This window comes from Manacus candei, unplaced genomic scaffold, assembly GCF_025592945.1.
Source record: "Manacus candei isolate 608988 ecotype Guabito, Panama unplaced genomic scaffold, ASM2559294v1 h1tg000034l, whole genome shotgun sequence".
NCBI classification, from domain to species: domain Eukaryota; kingdom Metazoa; phylum Chordata; class Aves; order Passeriformes; family Pipridae; genus Manacus; species Manacus candei.
Window position 1 is genome coordinate 1,820,595 of NW_026138082.1, and position 22,125 is coordinate 1,842,719.

Consider the following 22,125-nt stretch of genomic DNA (forward strand, 5'->3'; position numbering starts at 1 on the left):
TTGTTTCAGGAGTTGACTAATTATGTAACTATGTTGCTACAGCTTCTTACTTCTGCTGCTTTGCTGTTGCTTGTGTGTGTATATGTGGGTGTGCTTGTGCTGTGTCGATCTTGTGATATGAGCTACCGTGGCAAATGCTAGCTGTATGCCTCAAAAAATAGATCTGGTGGAAATGACCAGATACTGGGATTCAAATAGACACAAGGAAGAAAAGTTGTTCTTTGTAATAAGCTATCTGTGCCTTGTACAAATATTTTGGGAGATAGAAGTCCACAAATTAAGTTTAAGTGACTTTTAGCTATATTTGGCTTTTTTCCCCAATTATCTTCTCTAACTTAATCTGCCAATCATTAATGTGTATATGCCTTGTTAAATATGAATCAAACCCCCATAAAGAGAACTTTTCCTTTATTTACCACCAGAAAGTGGTACTTAAAGTTCTTTTCTTCCTATTCTAATTTCAGTGTGTCCAGCCTTTCATCAGGGAAGAAAAAAAAGAGTTGAGAAAAGAATGCTAATGCTCTGAAATCTTTATCATGTATAAGTTCAATAAACAGTTATTTTTCATAATAGGTTACTTTTTTGCTTAACTCTGTATAACTTATTTGATTTTTATTTTATTTTCTGTGAAAAATCATTGTCTTGCATTCTGTCCCTAGGTTATTTTTTTGAATCATCATTCACCTTTCTCGATTTAGCAGGCCTGGAGCACCACTTCAGATCTCAGGGTGGTGCTAGAAAACCTGGTACATAATACTGTGGTTTTTTATTCCTTTACCCTTAGCTAGTTCCCAGGAAATGAGATCATCAGTAACTAAACCACCCTCATGTAGTTGCAATGCATGTTTAACATCATACTGATAGATTAGAACTGTTGTTAGCACCAGATTTTTTCATTACTGTTTTTTTTTTCTAGACAGTTACTACTGGCTGACTCTAAAGATTTGGCACAATTCACTGAAATGAAGCATAATATTCTGTCTACTGGAATTTAAGGAGACCCAATTTGAATATTTTGTTATTTTCTAAAACCCTTTTGGCATACTGCATACGCACAGGATTTACAATTATTTTGCACATGAACACAGACACATAACCAGCTGCATTGGCTGTTATGTTGCTCATGGGTATTTTAATTTTTTTTTTTGCTGGTTTTTTTTTTTTTTTAGAACAAAGCAGCAATTTTCTAGGCAATGGATTGCATTTGGCCTATTCTATATTTATAGGATTCATACTGCCAACACTTATATGCAAATCCTCATGCTGAATGGCATTCATTTAAATGTGGTTCATTGACACGAGAAAGGTCGGCATGCCAAATAACAGAGGTGATTTTTAAATTCAGATGCCAAATGCAGAAACTTTATGGCTGTACTGACATACTATACAGTTTCTCAGGGATAAATTAAATATGAGATCAAAATCCCCATCCCATTCCCAGAAATATTGTTCTGTTCTCAGGAAGCCTGAGCATCCTGTCTCCAGTAATGACTGACTCACACAGAACATTCTCCAATATACCCTATAGATCAACGTGGGATAAGCATGCCAGCCTACAGAGGTCTTGTTCTTAGTTTTGACATCTACATTTCTCCTTTAAAAACCCATTTCTGAGTTTTATTTCCCTTCCAGTACCCAGTCTGCCAGTTTTATACCCTCACTAAGTCATTCTAACATTAGACACAGTTAGCCAAATAATCACATGGGGTAGGGGAGAATCTTTCTTCAGCCCAGCCAGTTATGGTGAATCCTGTATAGTTCATAGATCTGGGGAGAGTTAAGGTATTTTTCATATACTATATTTCTGTGAAAATTTTTTTGTATACAGTGTGTATGCTCCAATCCACTAGGTCAGAACAGGTAAATACAATGTTGATGTACTTGTCATAAATAAACAATGGCAAATAGTATTTCAGCAACATCATCCTTAATTTTGTCAGTGCCCTGAATTTGTATCTTCTTCCAAAAAAGTATGCAGACATATTTTTGCACACACAGAATATGAATCAGCAGAGCAGTTAAACATATGCTTAAGCCTCATTGCATTTCAGAATGGTTGAATGCTTTGCTGAGGGTCAGTACATGCTAAAATGTAAGCAAAAGCAGAATTGACTCTCACAGCATGTTCTGAATGTCAGATTTCCAAATGGAAATTTGCAATGGAGAATGTGTAGTTGAGGTATGTAGCTTTTTTTTTTCTCTGAAAGAGAAGAGAAGGGACATAGCTGACCTGTTCAGCTCATTCCTCCCTTTTTGCTATTGCTAGCAACCTTCCTGTGACACACATACTCGCAAAGTGTGTGCAATCTCTATTCTTGAAATAACCATCACCCCCTCAATAGGGTGCAGATGCTGACTGCAGCAGTTGTGCAGGCAAATGATGTGATACTGATCTAAAGCGTAGAGAAAATAAAAGCAAATTATAAAACTTTAGTATTACATATGCCATGTATGTGCATTACAAGTGCCTTCCACAGAGACTGATTTTCTGTAATCTGCTAAACTATGTGCTGTTTTGGATTAAGGCACTACAACTTCATTTTCAGCAGGTTGAAAATGGCTCTGTGGTGGGCAGTTTAGCACTTATATGTAACTATGGGATTTTTAACTCCCTTTCAAATGTCACCTTTTATTGAGGTGCTGAAGTTTTTTTTAATGAATAACTTTGAGTTTCCAAGCACCTTGGTCATTCCCTGAAGCTTTCTATTGTAAGTCATGAGCAAACTTTTTCTGAGAATATTGAAAATCTTTAGATTGCAACCCATCGAATGATAATGAACAAAACATTTTACACATTTGAAGCTTAAATTGTTTTGTGCCCAGTCTTTGAGTCGCCTGTGCAATGTCTTCTGAGAAATCCATTCTATTCTGAAAGTTCTTGTGGTAGAGCAGGAGTGACCTAGTCCTGTTTTCCTCCTCCCACTAGCGAGCTAGGAACTTGCACTATTGCATGTGGGCTGTCAATTAGCATTATCTCCATTTGTTTTAGATCGAGACAGGCGGTCTGTTTCAACAATGAACCTTTCGAAACATGTTGATCCAGTCATTAACAAGCGGCTCTCCTCCTCATCTGCAACATTACTAAATTCTCCAGACAGAGGTACAGTTTCAAAGAAAAAAAACTTAAAAAAGCAGCAAGAAAGAATGTTCTATACTGATGTATTACTTTGCACATAAAACAAGCTTCTGAAGTCCTTTTCTGTACTTCATCTAAGTGATAGTGGAAAGACTTCAAATGTGACAAGTAAATGGTTGAACATTTTTTCCTGTGAGAACAAATAATTCTTTTTTAAAACAAGAGAACTTACCTAAACAATCCTGCTTTAGCAAATTATAAAAGCAGTGCTTCTGTCAGGTTTTTAGTAAATGAGGTACAACTACTAAAGAATGCATCACTCCATAGTGCATGCAATCATGTGTGACCTTTTATTTGCATTAGACCATTTTGTCATTGTTTTGTTTTCCTTTCTTTTTTGGTAGGAGTTCTTGAATATCTAAGAAGCATGAAGCTTTCAAGCAGTTACTTTATTAGAATTTCTGGTTATTTTATTACCCTTTTTTTTATTTTTATCGAAGAATTGTGGGTGTTCTTCATATTGTCTGTTTATTGACTTTTTGTGTCCAGTTACTTTTCAGAGATTGCTTCATTTCAGTGTACATTTTTGGTGTTTACAAGTGTGCAAAAATGATAAACCATCAAGCTTTTAAAAATTAACATAGCTGAATTGCTGCCTCTGTTCTGGGGATTTACAAGATTGAGCTTAAAAGTTTTATAAAAGAATCTCTCTTGTGTAACTCATGCAAAGAGCCTTACAGAAAAGTACTTGGTAAGGATTTTTTTGTCCTCTACTGAGAATGAGTTCTGTCCCATTTCAATCCAAAAAAATGCACGTTTTAAAAACAAATTTTTAAAATGGAATTTTGGTTGTGTTGCAAAACTGTTTGGTCGATGTCATTATTTGTGTGTCTTAACTAAGGGCTAAGTGCATGCTTGAACGTGTGTATCTGGGTGATTTGGTGAGACTTGTTCTTCCTAGTGGGCTAACCTAGTTGTACGTTCTGGTAACTTGTGAAAAATACAGCATTACGTTAGGGAATCATTTATTCCAAGTACATTAGGAAATAATTTATTCCAAAACACCAATAATTTCTTGATCTAAATATTGAAATCCAGTCAGTTTAAACTTTATTAGCTTTTCAGGTGTGTATATTTTTTCCAGATGGTTGCTGGTCTTTGCCAGGGGATGCTTTTTTGATGAAGGGTCTTCGTGACATGAGCAGGCGAACAGCAGCAGGCATTAAGTATGAAGGATAGTCTCTTATGGATTGTAACCCATTCCGTTATAGTTTCTGCCACTCATTTCAGGAGAAGTTAAACTGAATACTACGCAGTCTAGCGGTGGGGAAAGAGAAGGAGTATGGAAGTGACGGCCATATGTCAAAATGTTGAGGCATTCTTTGCTTGGCATTTTCATTAAAACAGCACAGAACTCTTCAGGAGCCCCTTGTGACTTTCACAGACTCCAAGACAGAAAGTAAATTCAAATGCTGTAAATGCTCTTCCTTGTGCAAAGTCAGATACCTAAATCTAGTTGAGCCAGTGCCACTGGTCTCTCCAGTGACTTCAACTTCTTAAGGCAGGTGCTTAAAGGAAGGTCTAACTGTCTCCTCACCATTTCACCTTCCAGAGGGCACCCAATCACGCTTTGTTGGGAATACATACTCCTACCTGCAAAACAGCAATCTAGAGATGAGGATGATAAGCTTACCTACTAAGTGGCTTATAGCTGCCAACCAGAACTTGTCATCTGTTAAGCAGCACCTTTTTATCATTTGAAGGACATTATTATTTTTTTGGTGCATCGAAAGACAAAAGTTTTCATTAACTAATTGCCTTTTCAAGTATAGGATTGCTGTATAGCTCTTTATCACAGTTGTACAGTTGGGCAGCTAGAACAGGCTTCTCATTATGCTACTGGGTTGTTGTAGTTAGTGAGTAGTTGAAACTGTAACAAAACATGAATGCACACATGATTCAAGTGGAGAAAACTGTTATTGACCAATACATTTTGGTAATCGTGCTCTTTAGGGAGAGCTTAGCAAGAGGATAAGACTTTAGATGAGATAGGAGTTACACACTTTAAGTTTTGCAAAACTTACACCATACTTGATTCCTTCCCTGCAGTGATTTTTCTTTCAAGCAGATGGTCTCAATCACTGTATCACATTTTTCTGCAACCTTTATAGAAGACATTCAAGGACTCCAGTATTGTTTCCTGTTGAAAGAGCAGTTTTGTCCCATTTACTCCTCGTGGTATTTGTGTCTCTGTATAAGCAAACACCGTATTTATCAATGAGTCTCCTTTGTGGTGCTCATCAGCAGGCCTGTTAAATCCCTGCCTCCCATCTGTTCCTGCAACTAATCAGATGCTGCTGTTTGCTTACTTGCAATTTATTCTGCTGCTGCTAAGACAATTTTCCAATATTCAGGTTGTATATCCCAAAGACAAATACAGGTGATTGTAATCAATTCACTTTTGCCAGCTCCTTGTGACTTTGTGTGTTTTCTAGTTACAAATTAGGTTATAAAGGTCTTTAATCTGTTAAAAATAACCTGCATGTGGCTGGAGGTACTTGCTCGTACCAGCAACCCTATCACGAATGTGCTTCCTGTGTGGAAACAAGGAGCAATAAAGGCTGAGAGAGTTGGGGTTGTTCAGCCTGGAGAAGAGAAGGCTCTGGGGAGACTTTATAGCAGCCTTCCAGTACCCAAAAGGGGAGCTGGAGAGGGACTTTTTACAAGGGCATGTAGTGATAGAACCAAGGGTAATGGCTTCAAAATGAAAGAGACTAAGTTTGGATTAGATATTAGGAAGAAAATCTTCACTTTAAGGGTGATGAGACAGGTGGAACAGGTTGCCCAGAGAAGCTGTGGATGCCCTGTCACTGGAAGTGTTCAAGACCAGGCTGGATGGGACTTTGAGCAACTTGGTCTAGTGGAAGGTGTCCCTCCCCGTGGCAGGGAGGTTGGAACTAGATGATCCTTAAGGTCCCTTCCAACCCAAACCATTCTATAATTCTAGGAAACAGCCCTAAGAGTGATAGCTTAACACAGCATCAGAACAAAAAATACTGCTTCCCCTTGTCTGTCATATGATTTGAAAGACTAAATCTACCACAAAGCTAAGGTATATCTAAATGAACTCTAAGCTAAACCCATTACAGAGATTCAGAGAAACTTCACTCCGAGGTCCTGGCTAAAAGTAGTTTGACATCTCTGAACCAGGCCTATTGCTTATATAGAGAAGAAAGTTTTTGTTGGTCTTTCTTAGCTCGCTGTTGTGCATATCAGCCAGCTTGCTCCCAAACACTGCCTCAAAGTGCTTTGGTTGGATGCTGTGGACACATGATTGCTTCCAGTAGGTGATGTGGATATAAACTCCCCTATGTTAGGGGCAAAGAGAATTAAACCATACTCAGCTTTAGGGCAAAGGATATGAGACAGGTGAGACATGGCAATTTAGTGTTTTAATTCATCAGTCTTTTAGCTGTGTCCCCTTGAGACTACTTCATCTCTGGGGCCTCCTATGTAAGATAAGGCCTAGGGCTGGCCCACAGGGCCATATTTACATTTACTTATCAGCTGTTTGCAGCTGTACGGATGAACTCCAAGAAATGGATGGTATACATAGCACTGATGTACTAGCCTAAAATTTCAGAGATTGCTTCCTGGAGTTGTATGGTCTTTGTTAAACTATAATAGAAGAGTTTCTCCAGACTCATCCATACTCATAAATGTGAGCCTCACCTAGTAAAGACCACAAAAAAAGAATCTGTTGTCTTGCAACAGTAGCTTTAAACAGTGATCATACTGAGCATGGTGCCTGGAGATGAAAGGAAGCAAAGACATTACCATTATTGCATCCAGTTTAATGGTAGTTCTGTGATTTTTTTCTTCATTGTTAAATTACAAGCTTAATGATAATGTGTGTGCTGTAATGGAGGTCTCTGTAGGGTATTTTGTGTGTCTATATGATATGTACCACTGGAGAATGGAACCATTAATCACAAAAAGCTCTGGCAGTAGTACATTGTGTAAAAGGACAGTTATGCAGAGAGCCTGCTGTGTTTGAGAGTCCTATATTTCTATAGTAATGCCCCTTATTGAGTTAGCAGAATTTGGGGAGTGATTTGAGAAGTGCGAAACAGCACTGAGGGCAGATTAAGCAATTATATTTTCATAGGATGAGATTGAGATCAGCCCCTCCTTTCATGGTGCTCAGCATGGAGTAGATTAAAGACAGATTCAGAGTTTATGGCTATTAAAAGTGATGGATGTCTACCTTTAAAAATGCAAATTAATGTCAAGTTTATTACAGCCAGTCACTTCAATGACTTTTAGAGACTGAGCCTCATAAATTCAAGCTGCAAACACCAAACTAAGCCCAATGAGTCATGAGATGTAAGAAGACCTGATTTCACTTGAAGCATCAAGATTATTGCAATATTGAAAGCTTACTGTAATGAACTGCTTTGGGAACTAGTTGAATATTTTGATTTGTGATGCCCATTATAATACAATTTGTTGCATTGGAGTATCAAGGAAATATTTAATTCAATACAGAAAATAATTTGTAGGGCTCATTTGGTTACTGCTTCACCATGATAAATGACTACGTAGTATTTAAGTAAAATAAGTAAAGAAACATTACAAGACAAAAGGAATATAATGACAAGCTAAATTTGCATTATGCAATACTGGGAAAAGCAAAGCAAGGGAGTGATTACAGCGAGGTCAACATGTAGTGTGTTTTCACAACAGACTAACAATGCATAAAGTTGACTCTTGTTTACTGTTCTACATGGAAAGTGGTCATTGGCAGGATATTTTGACAGAGAATTAATGATCAAATGTATTTACTGTATTCTGTGGCTTCACGTATTACCGAGACAACTGTAGCTGATGAGTTTTGTATCTGCAGTTGAGGTACGCTGTCCTTTTGCAATGCTTTGATAAAACCTCTGACACAATTCTCTGTATAGTAGCAAGCAACTTTTGTTTTTTCTAGCTAGGCTGGCAGACTTTGGAAGGTGTTTAACTGTAACTAGAAGACTTGTATGTAGAAAGAGTTAGGGACATAAACATCTCTGAAATCTATATTTGGGAGTCTACGTATTAGTTGTTCCTAATATGGAATGTGATGTATGTGCAAAATATCAGTATTAATTTGATAACAAGTTGCCATAATGCCACAGGCAGTAGCAAAAATTAAATGGTCAGATATATGTGTTTCTATAGGAATTCTTCTGCTGAAATGGTGTAATAATAAAATGCAAACCACTGAACTATTGTATGCTTTTGATCTTTGAAGGACAGTTTTAAGATTTTGGTGGTATGCAGTAGTGAGGAAATAGTACTAATACTGCTGCAGCATGTAATTATTTGTGAAGTGTTTGATCTAACATCTTGCTTGTATGGTGCACGTTCAGCTCGCCGTCTTCAGCTCAGTCCGTGGGAGAGCAGCATTGTTAGCAGGCTCCTGACGCCCACTCACTCATTCCTGGCCCGAAGTAAAAGCACAGCTGCATTGTCTGGAGATGCAGGTAATCCTTTAAGAACAGAGGCTTCATGTCTCAGGCACTTTTTTCCAGCTTCCCTGACAGATGTTGTAAAGTCATTGATCTAATTATGAGTGTATGGTGGCATCCCAGAATGAGGTTGAATGTCCACAATTAGTTTGCATGAAAGCTTGTTTATACAGTTGTTTGCTATGCCTCTTTCTCTTACCCCCTCTTTCTTAATTTCTTTTGCCTCTTCATCAGTGCAATAAATGAACACAGAACATGCAGGGCAACAACATCACACCGTCCATGGCTGTTTAAGGAAATGCACACAATCTTGTAAACAGCTGATTCAGCACATCCACTGCTGAGGCTATGAGCTGCTTGCTGCAAAGGAGTTTCACCCCCTACCAGGGCACTTCCCACAGGGACCAAGTTAGACTTGTATAAAGATAGGCCCTGGTTACTGTGCATTTAATACATGTGAACTTAAATGTGCAGGTTTAGTCAGGTTACAATAATTGTAAAGTTCTCTGCCAACCCCAGAACAGCTCCCTGATGTACTCACTGAGGGGAAAATTAACACGCAGAAATGTGATGATGTTGCTAGGTGGTAACTGAAAGCCCAGGCAAAACTGTATTCCAGGGACAACTGGGGCATAGTTGCTTATCACGTATTTTAGACAGGTGACTGCTGCCTCTTCTTTTATCATAGGATGTTTTATAATCATCCACTGGGGACTTTACCATTACAAGAATATATTGCTGGACGTGCTGAATGTGTATGTCTAGGCAGGTCTTTCTTGTCTGATGTGGACAGGATTTTGATTCTAATTAAAGAACATAGAAGGTAAGAAGGAATAGAGATCTACTAAGATTACTTTTAAAGAAGCTTTCACTTAAGAACTCTTATAACTAATTAGGCTGCAGTACATTTCCACAGGGGTAGTGCTGTAGGAGCAAAAATATGGATGATATTCTGCAAATAGGGGAATTAACAAGTGCAGAATTCCTCTTCACTCTTCACAAATAAGACCTTGTAAAATTAATATTTAATGTCATCTACCAAGGAGGATATTGGAAATTCAGCTCTTCATTAGGGAATAGTTGAGAAGTTAGTGTCTTAATTTTGTAAGTGGTTATTTTACTAGAGCAAGTGTGAAGCTTTTCATGACTGCTGATGTTTATTCTGCACAATAAGCTCTAAACCGAGTGGAATATTGAGAAAGACTACAAATATCAGGAAAGACTGGTTTGTCAGTCTAAGGCAATTCCCTGAAATACCTTCCCTGTGCTAACTGGAACTGTACCACCCAGAAGAATAATCCATCTGCTCATTTTTTTCCAGATATTATTGCAGGTGTTATCCTGCAGCCCCTTCATGCAGGATGCTTCCTGGAGGTTAATGATCAGGTGATAACAATGGCTCACAGCTGTGCTCTGAGCACTCCACTCATCCCAGCCTGCCATTATTCTCTAGAAAATTACCCTGCTCTTTGGCTGTAAAGATAAATTACAATACAAAAAATCCAAACTGGATTAAATATGGATTCATGTCCTTAAATTTTAAGTGAGCTATTAGGGACATCCAGCAAAAGAGCACGTCTGGATCTTTTTTTTAAATAAATCCTCCCAGACCAAAATATTTTTTAAATAGCTCTCATAAAGCTCCTCTGAATAGATGTAATCCTGTTAGTATATGAATCACTGAGAGTACTTCCTAAAACGTTGTTTGGCAACATCGCAAATGAAAATGAACTGCTTGTCTTTTAATACTTGCAAATGTCATCCATGGTGGTAACTTCAGATAATCGGCATGGAGAAAGGGAATTGAATCACAGAGTGGAACCCCATGAATTAGAACCTCTGTAAAACTTAATATTATGCCACTGCCTTGGATTTGCTTTAGATAACCTCAACCAAAACAAAAACACAAACACAAATGCCTGTTTTTTTGTTTCTTGCTTGTTTTAAAGTCAGTCATAATACCTTATTAAACATAAATCCCTATAAAGTATAAGGCAGGCATGGGTGCCACTGCTGTAACACTTACATGAGACCCTCTTTATTCCTAATGTTAATCTCTTGGTGCAGGAGAATTTGCAGCATTAGTACTGTTAATTCTATGAGCTCTTCCTGTAACAGCAGCTGTACTGTTGTAAGACTGGAAGAATTAACTGTATGTGGAACTGCCTTCTTTCAAGTGGGCTCAGAGGGATCTACAGGCAAGAAATATTGGGGTTTTTTTACCACAGAAACTGAGGATGTAAATTTCTGTTACTTAGAAAAACAAAAAGAGTAGGGAAGATATACAATAGGCCCTATTTTTTCTTCAAGTAACATGCTGGATAATAGTTATGCTAAAACTCTATTAAATTACTAGGAGAGACTAACAGGAGCACACAAATAAAACTCTGCAGTAATAACATAGTTTTTTCCAACCTTCTCCTTCTGTTAAATCAAGAGAAAGTCCCAGAACACTTTGCTGCAAGAAGTTCCCCATGATATGTTTTGAAGTGTTTCAATTCTCTTTGAAGATATACTCAAAATACGGTATATCTGACACCTACTATTGTCAGGTGATCTTTTGGTCATAGTCTTTTTCCTTGTGGAACCAACAAAAACTGCCATCCTGGTTACTCAAATACTAATTTCCAAGTTGATTTGTTGTTGTCAGCCTGCTTTTTTTAATGCATAAAATAGCTTGCTGTTGAGAATGTATTTGAGTCAGTTCTTATTCTCACATTATCAAGAAATATGATGGGCTAAAATATTCCTAAAAAGAAGGATTTTTAAAAACACATCACTTGCTAAAAATCGTAGACAGCAATTTCATTGATTTCCTAGGTGAAACTGTTTTGTATTGTTAATGTGTTTTAATCTTGTGTGGATGTCTCCTTTAATTTTTCTTCACTTCCAATGCAATTAATAGGCATTCTGATTTTAGTTTGATTGTTTTCTATTCTGAATGTAATTGAAACTCATTTCAATGCATCTACTAAGCTAATCAGTTAGACCAGCCATTGTTTCCACTGCTTTTTCAGAACCATCAGTTGTATAAAAACTTTACAGGAAAACATCATTACTGTCTACTACTCAGTATTGTGGCATACTTCTTAATTTTTTTAAGGAAATTATTAGTTTACAAATGGAAAAATACATGAGCACTTACTGAAATTGTATCATTACTGCATGTGTGGCCAAGCTAATATATCAAATGATGGTTCTGACTTAAGAATTAGTCATGTATTAATATCTTCTCTCTTTTCTGTCTTTCTCTGTTGTTTCTGTTCCTGCTGGCTTTCCTCTGTCATTCTCCAATGCAACTCTGTTATTAAAACTAATAAATAACAAAACCAACCAACACCGTAGTTATCCCCGTTTGTCCCCGTTCAGCATCTTGCAGCCCCATCAGTCCTCTGTCCTACAAGGCCATGAACTGTAGGAATTCAGGAGACCGAGCAAAGCTTTACGCTTCTACTGATGCCGTTGGGCGTAGGAGAACAACAGCGCACCTTGCAGGGGTAAGTCTGCCAACTCTACATGAGCTTAGTGTCTCAGGCCATGACCACCTCATTGCATCGCTTGTAGCACTGGAACAGCCGCAGGGATACTTACTCCCCTCAGCGCTGTTCCCATCCCCTCCAGTTTGTATCATAGGTGGTTGGATTTTAACTGAAACATGCTATGTTATGTGGTGACACGGCCTGATTATGCACCGAAGAATCCATGTAGGAAAACACCAATGTTTTCTAAACACCCATGTTTGCAGAGCAGATGCCTTAGCTTCTCATGAGGTGCAGAGGCAGTCACAGTGAGTGTGCCCTGTACTCAAGTGGATTCTTGGCTGCGTTTTTAAGGCCCAAGGTGGTTTTGCAGCTTTTCCCTCAGTGGGGAACCTATTTTTCCCAGCAACCTGGTTTCACAAAGCCTGCAGAATTTCCTGTCTTCTGAGGCCTCTAAAAAATTCATCTGAGCCTCCAGAATAAAGAAGGGGGAATGCATGCACTCACACGTGCATACACAAGCACACAGAGCACTATCCCTTCATCTGTACTTTCTTAGGAGACCAGACTAGTAAACTTTTCCTCACTGAGAAGGAAGAGGTTGGTTCAGGAGCATGGTTTGTAAGCAAGGCTTTCCACAGGTCACCTCTTCATTCTGAATGATTTTGTAGCCATACTGTGACTGATCTGAGCTTTTCAGGAAAATCATAACAGTGTGATGCAGGCGGAACAAATTCATGTTGACTGTGCTCCATACCAAAGGGATGCAGTCAGATCCAGTTCAGATATCACTCACCGAACCTGAGCAGTTATATTTTTCCTTGTACTCTATAACCTGAATTTGTTCAGAATGTGAGGAGAGTGGAAGTCATTTCTGCAAATGATTGTGTAAGAGGTCCTTGCATTTTAGTTCAGCCTGATGGGCAAAAGGTCAAGAGACAGTGTTGCTATTGACATCCTTGTTGGAAGCAGTGTTAATCAAAGTGGCATGAATCATAGCCAGTACTTAGTCTTTCAGGCAGATGGTAGTATACTGAAGTTCAGATCAGGCATAGCATTGCGATGTATCTGTAGAGAAATTTCATTGCATGTGCACAGTGCACTGCAATCTCCAGGGCTATTGGTTTAATGCCTCTTCCTCTTGAGTCTCTCTCATTGAAAGTGGGTTGGGTTTTGACTTTTTTTTTTCCTAAATTAGAAAGAAGAGATGTTGTTACTTTTTAATGGAGGAGATGATGTAAAAATGTTAATATAAAATGAGTGAGTTAAGAGCTGTTTTCAGTAGCCTGTATGGTGTGGAGAATCTTTTATTCTTCTGTGAACTTCTGTAGGAATTCAGCTTTTTACTTTATTGATACTAAGAAAAATTTTCTGATGGTCTGCTTTCAGTACTAATAAAGTAGATCCAATAGAGAGTTCTTGCTAGCAAGCCAAAATTCTTTTTCACTGGTTTTCAGTTCAGAGGACGAGCATTGCAGAGCTCTCAGCTAGTGAGGCTCTAGAGTATCATGATACACCTTCTGCAGGGGTTGTGTTTAAGCCCCAGCTGAGGTGGCAAGTAGCAGCCTCTGCATCATATTGGTTGAGTGGCAGCTGAGCGTATTCCCATTCTTCAACTCCCAGAGACTGAGCTCGTTATTTCAGAACCATAACTTTTTTCATTTATACCTAAACAGGGTAAGTACATAAATGCCTAAGTTCTGATATATTCCTTCTTCTGTTATTACAGACCAGAACTATAACAGAAATGTTTCTCAACTTAGGATTTTATTTTTTAAAAATAAAGAAGGAAAAAGGAAATCACTACCATGTGATTAGTACCATGTACTAATGGTGAAATCATCCAAGAAAAAAAGAATAGGATAACTCTTGTACCACATTTGAGATCTTTGAGGACATCTGTGGCATTCACATGTGAGCATGAACACAAAAACTTGTGCTATATGGGAAGACTGTGACTAAGTATGAGCCGAGGGCAGAGGCTCGTTTTGCTCTTTCTTCCAAGAAAATCCTGGATATATGGGAAGTAGTGGAAGGTGCTCTGTGGCAATCACCAAAGATATAAAAGTAGGCCTCTGCAAATTAGCTCATTACATCTTGGGACAGTAGAGAACGATTAAGAAAGATTCTTGCTATCAGCTGTGTATTTACTGACAAAGTTGGTGTCAGGTTACAGGACCTATATTAATGAACTTGTTAAACAAGCTGTAGAAACTACTAACTCAGCACTGCTTTTCATCAGCCCCCAACTCCTCATTCTTAACTGAGCTTGCTTTGCTTTCTTTAGCTGTGTGAACTCTGGCTTGACTTTGTCTTTTTGTTTGCTGAGCTATAGACTGACAAAAAAGAAAAGGAGAGAGACTATTTGTCATCCAGCTTCTCAGCCAACTTTAAAGGAGGTCATTTTACTTCCAACCCCAAAGCTAGATCACCAGCTCCCTCTCCAGTTTGGTAAGTCAAGTACACGCTTAGCTGGAGATGTGCTATCGGCAGCTCTGATTGTTCTATTAATTAAATGTGAAACAGTGCAAACTTATTTGGTTATGTGGATGTTTTCTCTCTGCAAAAAAGAAAGACAGTCCTACTTCTAAAGAAATGTTACTGCTTCTCTGAGGAAGGGGAAGTGGGGAGGAAAACGTGATTTCTTCCCTCCTGGCTGGGCTCAGTGCTCACAGATATGGGGAGCTGCAAAGAGAGGCATTTTGCATGAAACTAGATCAGTTGTGCCCATAGTCCTGCTTGATAGAGAAACAGAGAGATGGTTTATTTTTAGCTACTGTGGTTGTAGAAGTGATATGTAGGTGGAAACCAACATTGTCACTCTTTGATTACACAGGCGTGCGTCAAAATCCTTGCCTTTTTTGCCTGGCACACCCAAGCAGATTACTTCCCCACCCGGTTCCTCCAAAATTTCCTCTGCTCAGACACGTCCTCCTTCTCCTGGCAACATCCGGCCAGTCAAAAAAGAGGTCAAGCCAGAGGGTGAGAAGAAAAGACCAGAAAAAGAGACTGGAAAGGCTAATGAGGAGAGGACAGAAGAAAGTAAAGGAACTTCAGCAGGTGCTGGAGAATCTTCAAGTCAGGAACAGCTCACTGTCCAGGCAGAGCCCACTCAAGGTAAGGAGAGATCTTCCTTTAAGTTAAGGAATGTGTTAGAGTCTCTTTTGTTCTTCCCTCCCTTTCTCTGCAATGATGTAGCTTTCAGTAGTTTTCTGTCAAATGTTAATTTAAATTATTCAGAACATTCCTGCACATGTATGTTATGAGGAAATTGTAAACAGGTTGAAGCCCTCCTGCTTCTGAGTCACAACAACATGCAGAGGTACCTCACACAGTGTGGCTTCTTTCTGCCCTTTTGGACTGGAATTTTGTCCCCTATATCATAACACAGCTTCTTTACAAACAGTTGAAGTAGAATAATAATGATCTGAATACTAATGGTACAGGAATCCACCACATAAGGTAGTGTGAGCAGTGAGAATGTCCAGCTCTGCTGGACACTCAGTACAGTTATGCTGCTAACACTGTTAACTTATCTGTACTATTGCAAGAGGATCATATCATGGGAGAGATTAGCACAATAAAGTGGAATGCAAAGAACCAAGGAGAGGAGTAAAGAGGAATAGGCAGAATTTTTCAGGGAAAGCAAACAAACAAACAAACCAAAAGCCCACACGAAACCCCACGAACCCTGAAAAGCAGCAGGGAAGAAAAGGATGTACACAAAAAATAAAATAATGATCATAAAGTATAGAAAGGGCAAAAGATAAATTTGAGAATGAAAAAATGTAAGTTTGTTGTGGCAGACATTTCAGTCCATTGTAAATACGGCATAAGCTGTTTTCCGCAGATGGGATAGAAAGTCCATTGTGACCACCAGGATACACAAGTTGGGTTACTTAGGATTTTGAACTTAAAATTTGTAGAATCCCCTGTGATTGTCCTTCAGACAACAGTTTTAAGCATTAATAATCCTGCATTTAATTGTAAGAAGTGTAGTTGGGTCTTGTTCCGTGAGACAACCTCATGTGAATGAGAACATTTCTTATGTTCTAATAAGTTCTGTTACAGTAGTTCCTGTCTGGTACCCAGGTTCTACCACACAAAAGCTAGAAATTTACAATAATAAATGAATATATCTGTTGGCTGTGGGCATGTAAAGGAGGATATAATTGCCATGTTAGCATGGGTTTTTACTGCTCTTCTGATAATCTTTTGCCTGCTTCCTTTTAAGGAGAAAATTTCCTTTTAAAATTATTTCAGGGATGCCACTGGGATAACTTTGCAAGTGTTTACAAGTTGTAGTTCCCCAGTACAAGGTGCAGACCAGAGAAACATCATCATGTTTGTTTGACAGTTTAGTTCAGGAGGAAGAGGCTTCACTTCTTTGCAGAGTCAGTCAATATTTGAATTTGTGATGAAGTCTCTTAGTATTGAAACAGGTTATGCGTGATAAAGGTATTCAAAAGTGAAGTAGTCTGTATTCACAGCAAAGAATACAAGAAAAGAATACGAAGTGGAGACGAGTGAAAGAAAAGGATACAGTCAAAGTGGCGAGCAGCACTTCAAATGGAATGTCTTTTCTCAAAGCCAAAGGAGGTGGTGGTTGGAACCAAAGACAGAGACATCAGGAAAAACATTTTACATGTGAGGTTAGAGGACAGGCTTTGTGCTGCAGATGGAGGCCCCAGCTGCTAAAACTTAGTCATTGGTTGCATTCAAGAATCTAGAGATGTGCAAGTACGGCATTTGGAGCTTAGAGGAATGTTGCTGATTCTCCTGAGACTGTGTTGCAAGTGAATATAGCTCATTTCTTACAGTTAATAGCACTGGCCTTTAACTGGTCTGGCTCAGCTACCTGCTGGAGGAGCCAGGAGGTCAGCAGGTAGCGATTGCCAACGAAGTTGTTCAGGCTTTTGCAGGCAAATCTCACACAACTTTATTAACACCAATGAAGTTTTAAAGGTCTTTTGGGTGTTACCTTTTCTGAAAGCAGGGTAGGTGTGCGTTAAACAAGCTACTTGTTATGCTGTCAACTTCAGCGCCTGCAGCAAGAAATGAGCCCCAAGCAGCACAAAGCTGTGCTCCCTTCAAAGAGATGGCCCTGCCTTGGCCCATGTTAGTAAATTAAAAAGAGCTGCGATGTAGGAACTCTGTCATTTATACTGTTTAACAATTACAAAGGCTCTCTGATATGTTTCTGATCCAGGCTGTAATTGCAGCCTCTCATTTTCTTACCTTCTGTCCCCAAGGCTACTAAGAGCATGGCTCTAAAGGGCTCTCACGATTTAGTGTGATCAAATTACTTGCCTTTTTATATTTGAACATCCCAGACTTTTCTGAGTTCCCAGCTACATCTTGGAGGTTAGCTGAGGTCCAGCCTGTTCTGTGGGGTTGGACTGAATACCTGTTTTGGTAATGAGAGAATAGTGCTCTATTGCTCTAGTGCTAAACTGTGCCAGCTCACCTCAGGGGTAGAGAACAGGCCCTGGCACTCTTTAAATTACTGATGTACTAATTTAAAATTTAAGTTACATTTGAATTCAAGGTGAAAGCCCTAAAGCAGTTTTAGAAAGACCTGTGTAGTTTTTAGTTGATAACAGAGCAGAGAGGTCAGCAGATGTGAATTCAGGACAGAAAGCAGCTGAATTTATGTTTGTATACATGACAAGGAATGGGGGGGGGATCAGGGAGAAAACCTCTCTTTGGAAGTTGTTAATGAGGTGAGGAAACTCCTGTCACATCCCAGTGGGTGGTTAGATATGTAGATTTAAAGCCGTCTCCTAACTGTTCCTTATGACTTACTTTACATGCATATTCCTAGGATCAGAATCTGATTCCATTGACAGTTCAAAGTCTTCCCTATCCATGCTTGTTTGCATTACCAGATGTGGTTAACATGGGAATGCTTCCTCCAGATAGCTTATGTGTTGGTAATGGTCCCTAGTGCCTAGAGAGAAGGTGTGGTTGAGGCACTCTGTACCTGAGCTAGAGAATGCCAGGCAAACTTACAGAAATGTGAACTAATCTTTTACTTGAGAAAAACCTGTAACATCATCTCTGCCAAGTGGACAAAGCTGGCCCTGAATAAAGAATTGAAATGAAGGCACTATTGAGATTTGAACACAAGCCATAGTTCACCAATAGTAGCAAAATTCATTAAGATGCTGTGCTCTGATCCCATGAGTTGCCTCAGGTTGAAGCAGCTGCAAAATTGATGATAGCTGGTGCCCTACCCTAGTCCAGATCACCAAGTCACCCCAAGTGACTGGCCTGTTACCAAAAAGTCTAGCTCTGCTCTTTCGATGTAGATTCTCAGACAGAAGAAAATACAATTTCACAATGTTTCATTTCTGCTCTCCAGATAGAATTGGGCAAACTTAGGAAATGTGATGGTAGGGACTTGCTGAGTCAGTACAACTCCTGTTGAGCACTTGTCAACATTTGTTCTGACAGAAAAGTTGACTTACCTTTTCAACTGCAGCTGCTTTCACATATCCTGCAAAAGCAAACTTCCCTTAAGGTATATGAACCTCTAGCACCTAGAAATGGCTTCATTCTCTGGATCATTTATAAAACTCCATAAGCTTGAAAATATTTTGAAAATACTTTCTGTTCCTTTCAAGAGAGTAACGTCTTGGCTACTGGGTCTGTACATACTAGTTTTTCCCCCCCCTCTGTTTCAGCAGCCAGCCCGTCCCTACTTCCTGCTTCACCAGCTCTTGCTCCACCCCCAGCACCCCCCAAGACCTCTGCAGGTACAACTGACCCTGAAGAAGCAACCAGGCTGCTGACTGAGAAGAGGCGCCTTGCCCGTGAGCAGCGGGAACGGGAGGAGCAAGAAAGGAGAGAGAGAGAAGAGCTTGAAAGGTAATTCTAGACCTCTCCAGTGGAGAAGATACATTTTTAGCAGCTTCCTGTATATATTCTGCTGTTATATTGTTTCCTCAGAGTTTAACAAAGCTGTACTTATTTGTTCCAGCTAGAGAACTCTGTACAGCTGTTTCCAACTTTGCGATTGGCGCAATGTCTCTTACTTTAAATTGTAAGGTCTGTACCACAGGTAGTGTTTTAGGTGTCCAACCATTGTGACTTAAACCTCTCTGTTTTCTCAGTTAAAGACACCCCTGCCCCAGTTTTGGAGGGTAATTGTTGCATCTCACTTTCTACTAGCAAATGAGTAGCCCATCTGGATACTTACAACTGTGGCTACAGCACAAGTTGAGTGCTTTTTTAGAGGGATGCCATGCCTCTGGAATTTATTGGACTTCTTGAACAACTTTGCTAATAGGAACAAGGCTGAGCAGTTAAAATAGGCTGGCTTGCCAATAGACTCACAATACTGACCCTCTCAAAAAGAGTTTTAAAGAAAAAAGCTGCTGTGGCATAAGAGTAACATGGTGAATAAATACTAAGACTGAAAGATCAAAAATAAAAATTAAAGAATAATCAGCTTTCACAGTGAAAGGAGTTTCCAGTGTCTGTGCAGCGCCTTCATAAACGAATTTGAAAGGACTTGAGGCCAGTGAGATAATGCTGTTGTGAGTTAATATTGTGAATCTTCAGTGAGATAAGGCAGCTGTGCAGAGGTTCTGACATACCTTCTGTCGCTGAGATACAAAATGGAAGCTGAATTACTGTACTTGTAAGAATAAAGGAATGTGTATAGGAAATAATCCTAAGTTAACTCCTGTGTTGGTGACCTGTGGGCAAATTATTCTGAGGGAAGAGATCTTGTTTGGACTTCAGTGTATGAAAATATCGGGTGAGTCCTGGTCAACAAAGTAAATGAACTGTTACAAGGTACTAGAAAATGAGAATAAAATGAAAATGTCATCCTGAACTATTCAATATTAATCTACATTTTGAATGTGAGTTTTATGTTTTTTTGAGATAGTAAAATCAGTAAAACTAGGAAAATAAGTGCAGACAGACATCAAGGAAGGTCACAAGTGCAAAACAGCTCCCATATGAAAATCTACTGAACAGGTGAGGATTCTTCAGCTGGGAAGACCATCTACTCTCTACTTCTGAGCAGGGATACAATAGGCTAAAAAGTCTTAAATAATTAGAGTAACATCAAAAGTGAAGGGGAAAAGTTACTCCCATAATACAAGGATGAAAAGCCATTAGGTTGTATTAGGACATAACCAAAAATCAGAAGAATTAGATACTTCTTTTAAATTAAGGAACCATTGCCATGAGATAAGATGGGTGCCAAAAATACGCACTGTTTAAAAATATAATTATATGAAATTACAAAAAGAAGTGTTATGCAAAATGTATTAGTCAATGATACTATTTCTGACTCAGAATGTATGCGAGTCATAGATTGGCACACATGTACTGGAGAAGTATTGGTATTGCCTTGCAGAGTTTTTATATTCCATAGGGTTTTATGTTTGGCCTCTACAGGAAGGAGAACAGACAACTTAGGAATGAGACAGCAGTGCATCCTATATCCAGTTGTTCTGTAGGGTTGGATTAGGAATCTGGTGGTTTGGGTTTCCCCCCTCCTTTTATTACTTTTTTTTTCTTATGCTTATTTAATGATTACAGGCAAAAGAAGGAGGAGCTGTCACAGAGGATAGCTGAAGAAAGAGCTCGCCGAGAAGAAGAAGAAGCTCGCAGACAAGAAGCAGAAAAAAAAAGGAAGGATGCAGAGGAGGAGCGGGAAAGGGAAGAACGGCTGCGCCGCCAGGCAGAAGAGAGAGAACAGAAGGAGAAAGAAGAGATGGAGCGCATTCAGAAACAGGTATGCTCCCCTCTTGGAATTTCTATGCCAGTCTGATTGGCATAGAATTGGATGAAGCAGCACTTCTTACACACCACCTAGATTAGAGCAATATCTAAAATTTAAATGCCATCTATAAAGTGAATAGTGTCCAGGCAGCGTTCGTTCCATAGCGTAGTTCAAAGAGTAAAGATATTTCTACGTGACAAAAACATGTGTTAGGGAGTTGAGTTTTGGTTTGTTTTTTTCTGCTCCCCTTAGATTGTATTTAGAACAAATCCTTTCCTATTCCTGATTCATTATGAAAAAAAATCAATAGAGTTGTATTGGGGAATTTTGATGAATGGTCTTACCAGAGAATTCTTTGTCCTAGCACTTACAGAAAGTCTAGATGCAAAGAGTTCACTGTGTTGGAGACATAGTACTGCTGAGTGCTAATCCTTTGCCAAATATTGCTTTTGTGTGGGGCTAGTGGGAAGAGGTAGGTTTTGATAACTTCAATAAAACCAAGCAGAACCTTTACCTGGTGCAGTCCTCCTGAAATCAGAGCAGCTACTCAAAAGACGTAAAAAAGAGTAAATAAACTAAAAATAAGGTTTTTTGGGTGCTTTCATTTTTGAATGGGCATAATGTTGGTTTCCTGACTTTAGGAGAGGCTGCATTAAGCATTCTAGATAGGATTCTTCTCTTCTTGCATGTGCTCTTACTTCTTGTGTGTGCTTTGTTGCTCCAACATCTAGCACTTAAATTTGCCTCATAGACACAAGATTTTCTCCTGGTATATAAATGTATGCTTCCGATAATAAATGTTTAAATGATTGTGTTAGTGAACATGGCTTAGAAACTGCATTCTTCTCTTTCAGAAGATGTGTGCTACTTTCTTTGAAATATTAACCTGAGGTTAACCAGTTTAGCACTCAGAGATAGTGCACGGCCAAGGCTTTTTTGGATATTATAGCTGTAATAAATGATCCGTTGTAGTAGTTCTATCATACAACACTGTCACTGTCAGGGAGCAAAGTATTCCAGACAAGTTTTGCATTTCATTAAAAAACAGAAATGGAAAGTTTGTGCTTGTCCTTGGTCTTGTTAAAGAATTACTCTGTTGGCCAAACAAAACATTCTACTACTTTTGTTTTACTCTCAAAAACCACTCAAAACTCTTTAATGCTTTCCTGGCTGCTGTTTTAATGCTGAAGGCTAGGAAATTTATTCCTTATTTGTCATCTGGTGTGCTATAGAACAGGCACAGAACCAAATATGATGTCTGTTGTTTAGTTACATTCCCTTGATGCTATGCAAAACATGGAGATTGATCAAGAA

General features: G+C 39.0%; 1 protein-coding gene across 10 annotated transcripts in view; it reads left to right on the forward strand.

The window, feature by feature from the left end:
* Window positions 1–22,125, forward strand: part of MAP7 (microtubule associated protein 7) — a 125,197-nt gene that overhangs the window by 91,203 nt on the left and 11,869 nt on the right. For 5 of the 10 annotated variants that reach the window (XM_051792563.1, XM_051792557.1, XM_051792555.1 and 2 more), the window contains exons 6-12: window positions 2,990–3,100; window positions 8,491–8,604; window positions 11,935–12,086; window positions 14,404–14,519; window positions 14,905–15,185; window positions 18,755–18,938; window positions 20,628–20,823. In XM_051792563.1, the coding sequence (XP_051648523.1) occupies window positions 2,990–3,100; window positions 8,491–8,604; window positions 11,935–12,086; window positions 14,404–14,519; window positions 14,905–15,185; window positions 18,755–18,938; window positions 20,628–20,823 (1,154 nt within the window). The remainder of the gene's footprint in view (window positions 1–2,989; window positions 3,101–8,490; window positions 8,605–11,934; window positions 12,087–14,403; window positions 14,520–14,904; window positions 15,186–18,754; window positions 18,939–20,627; window positions 20,824–22,125) is intronic. The other 5 variants (XM_051792559.1, XM_051792562.1, XM_051792556.1 and 2 more) reach the window with 4 other exon arrangements.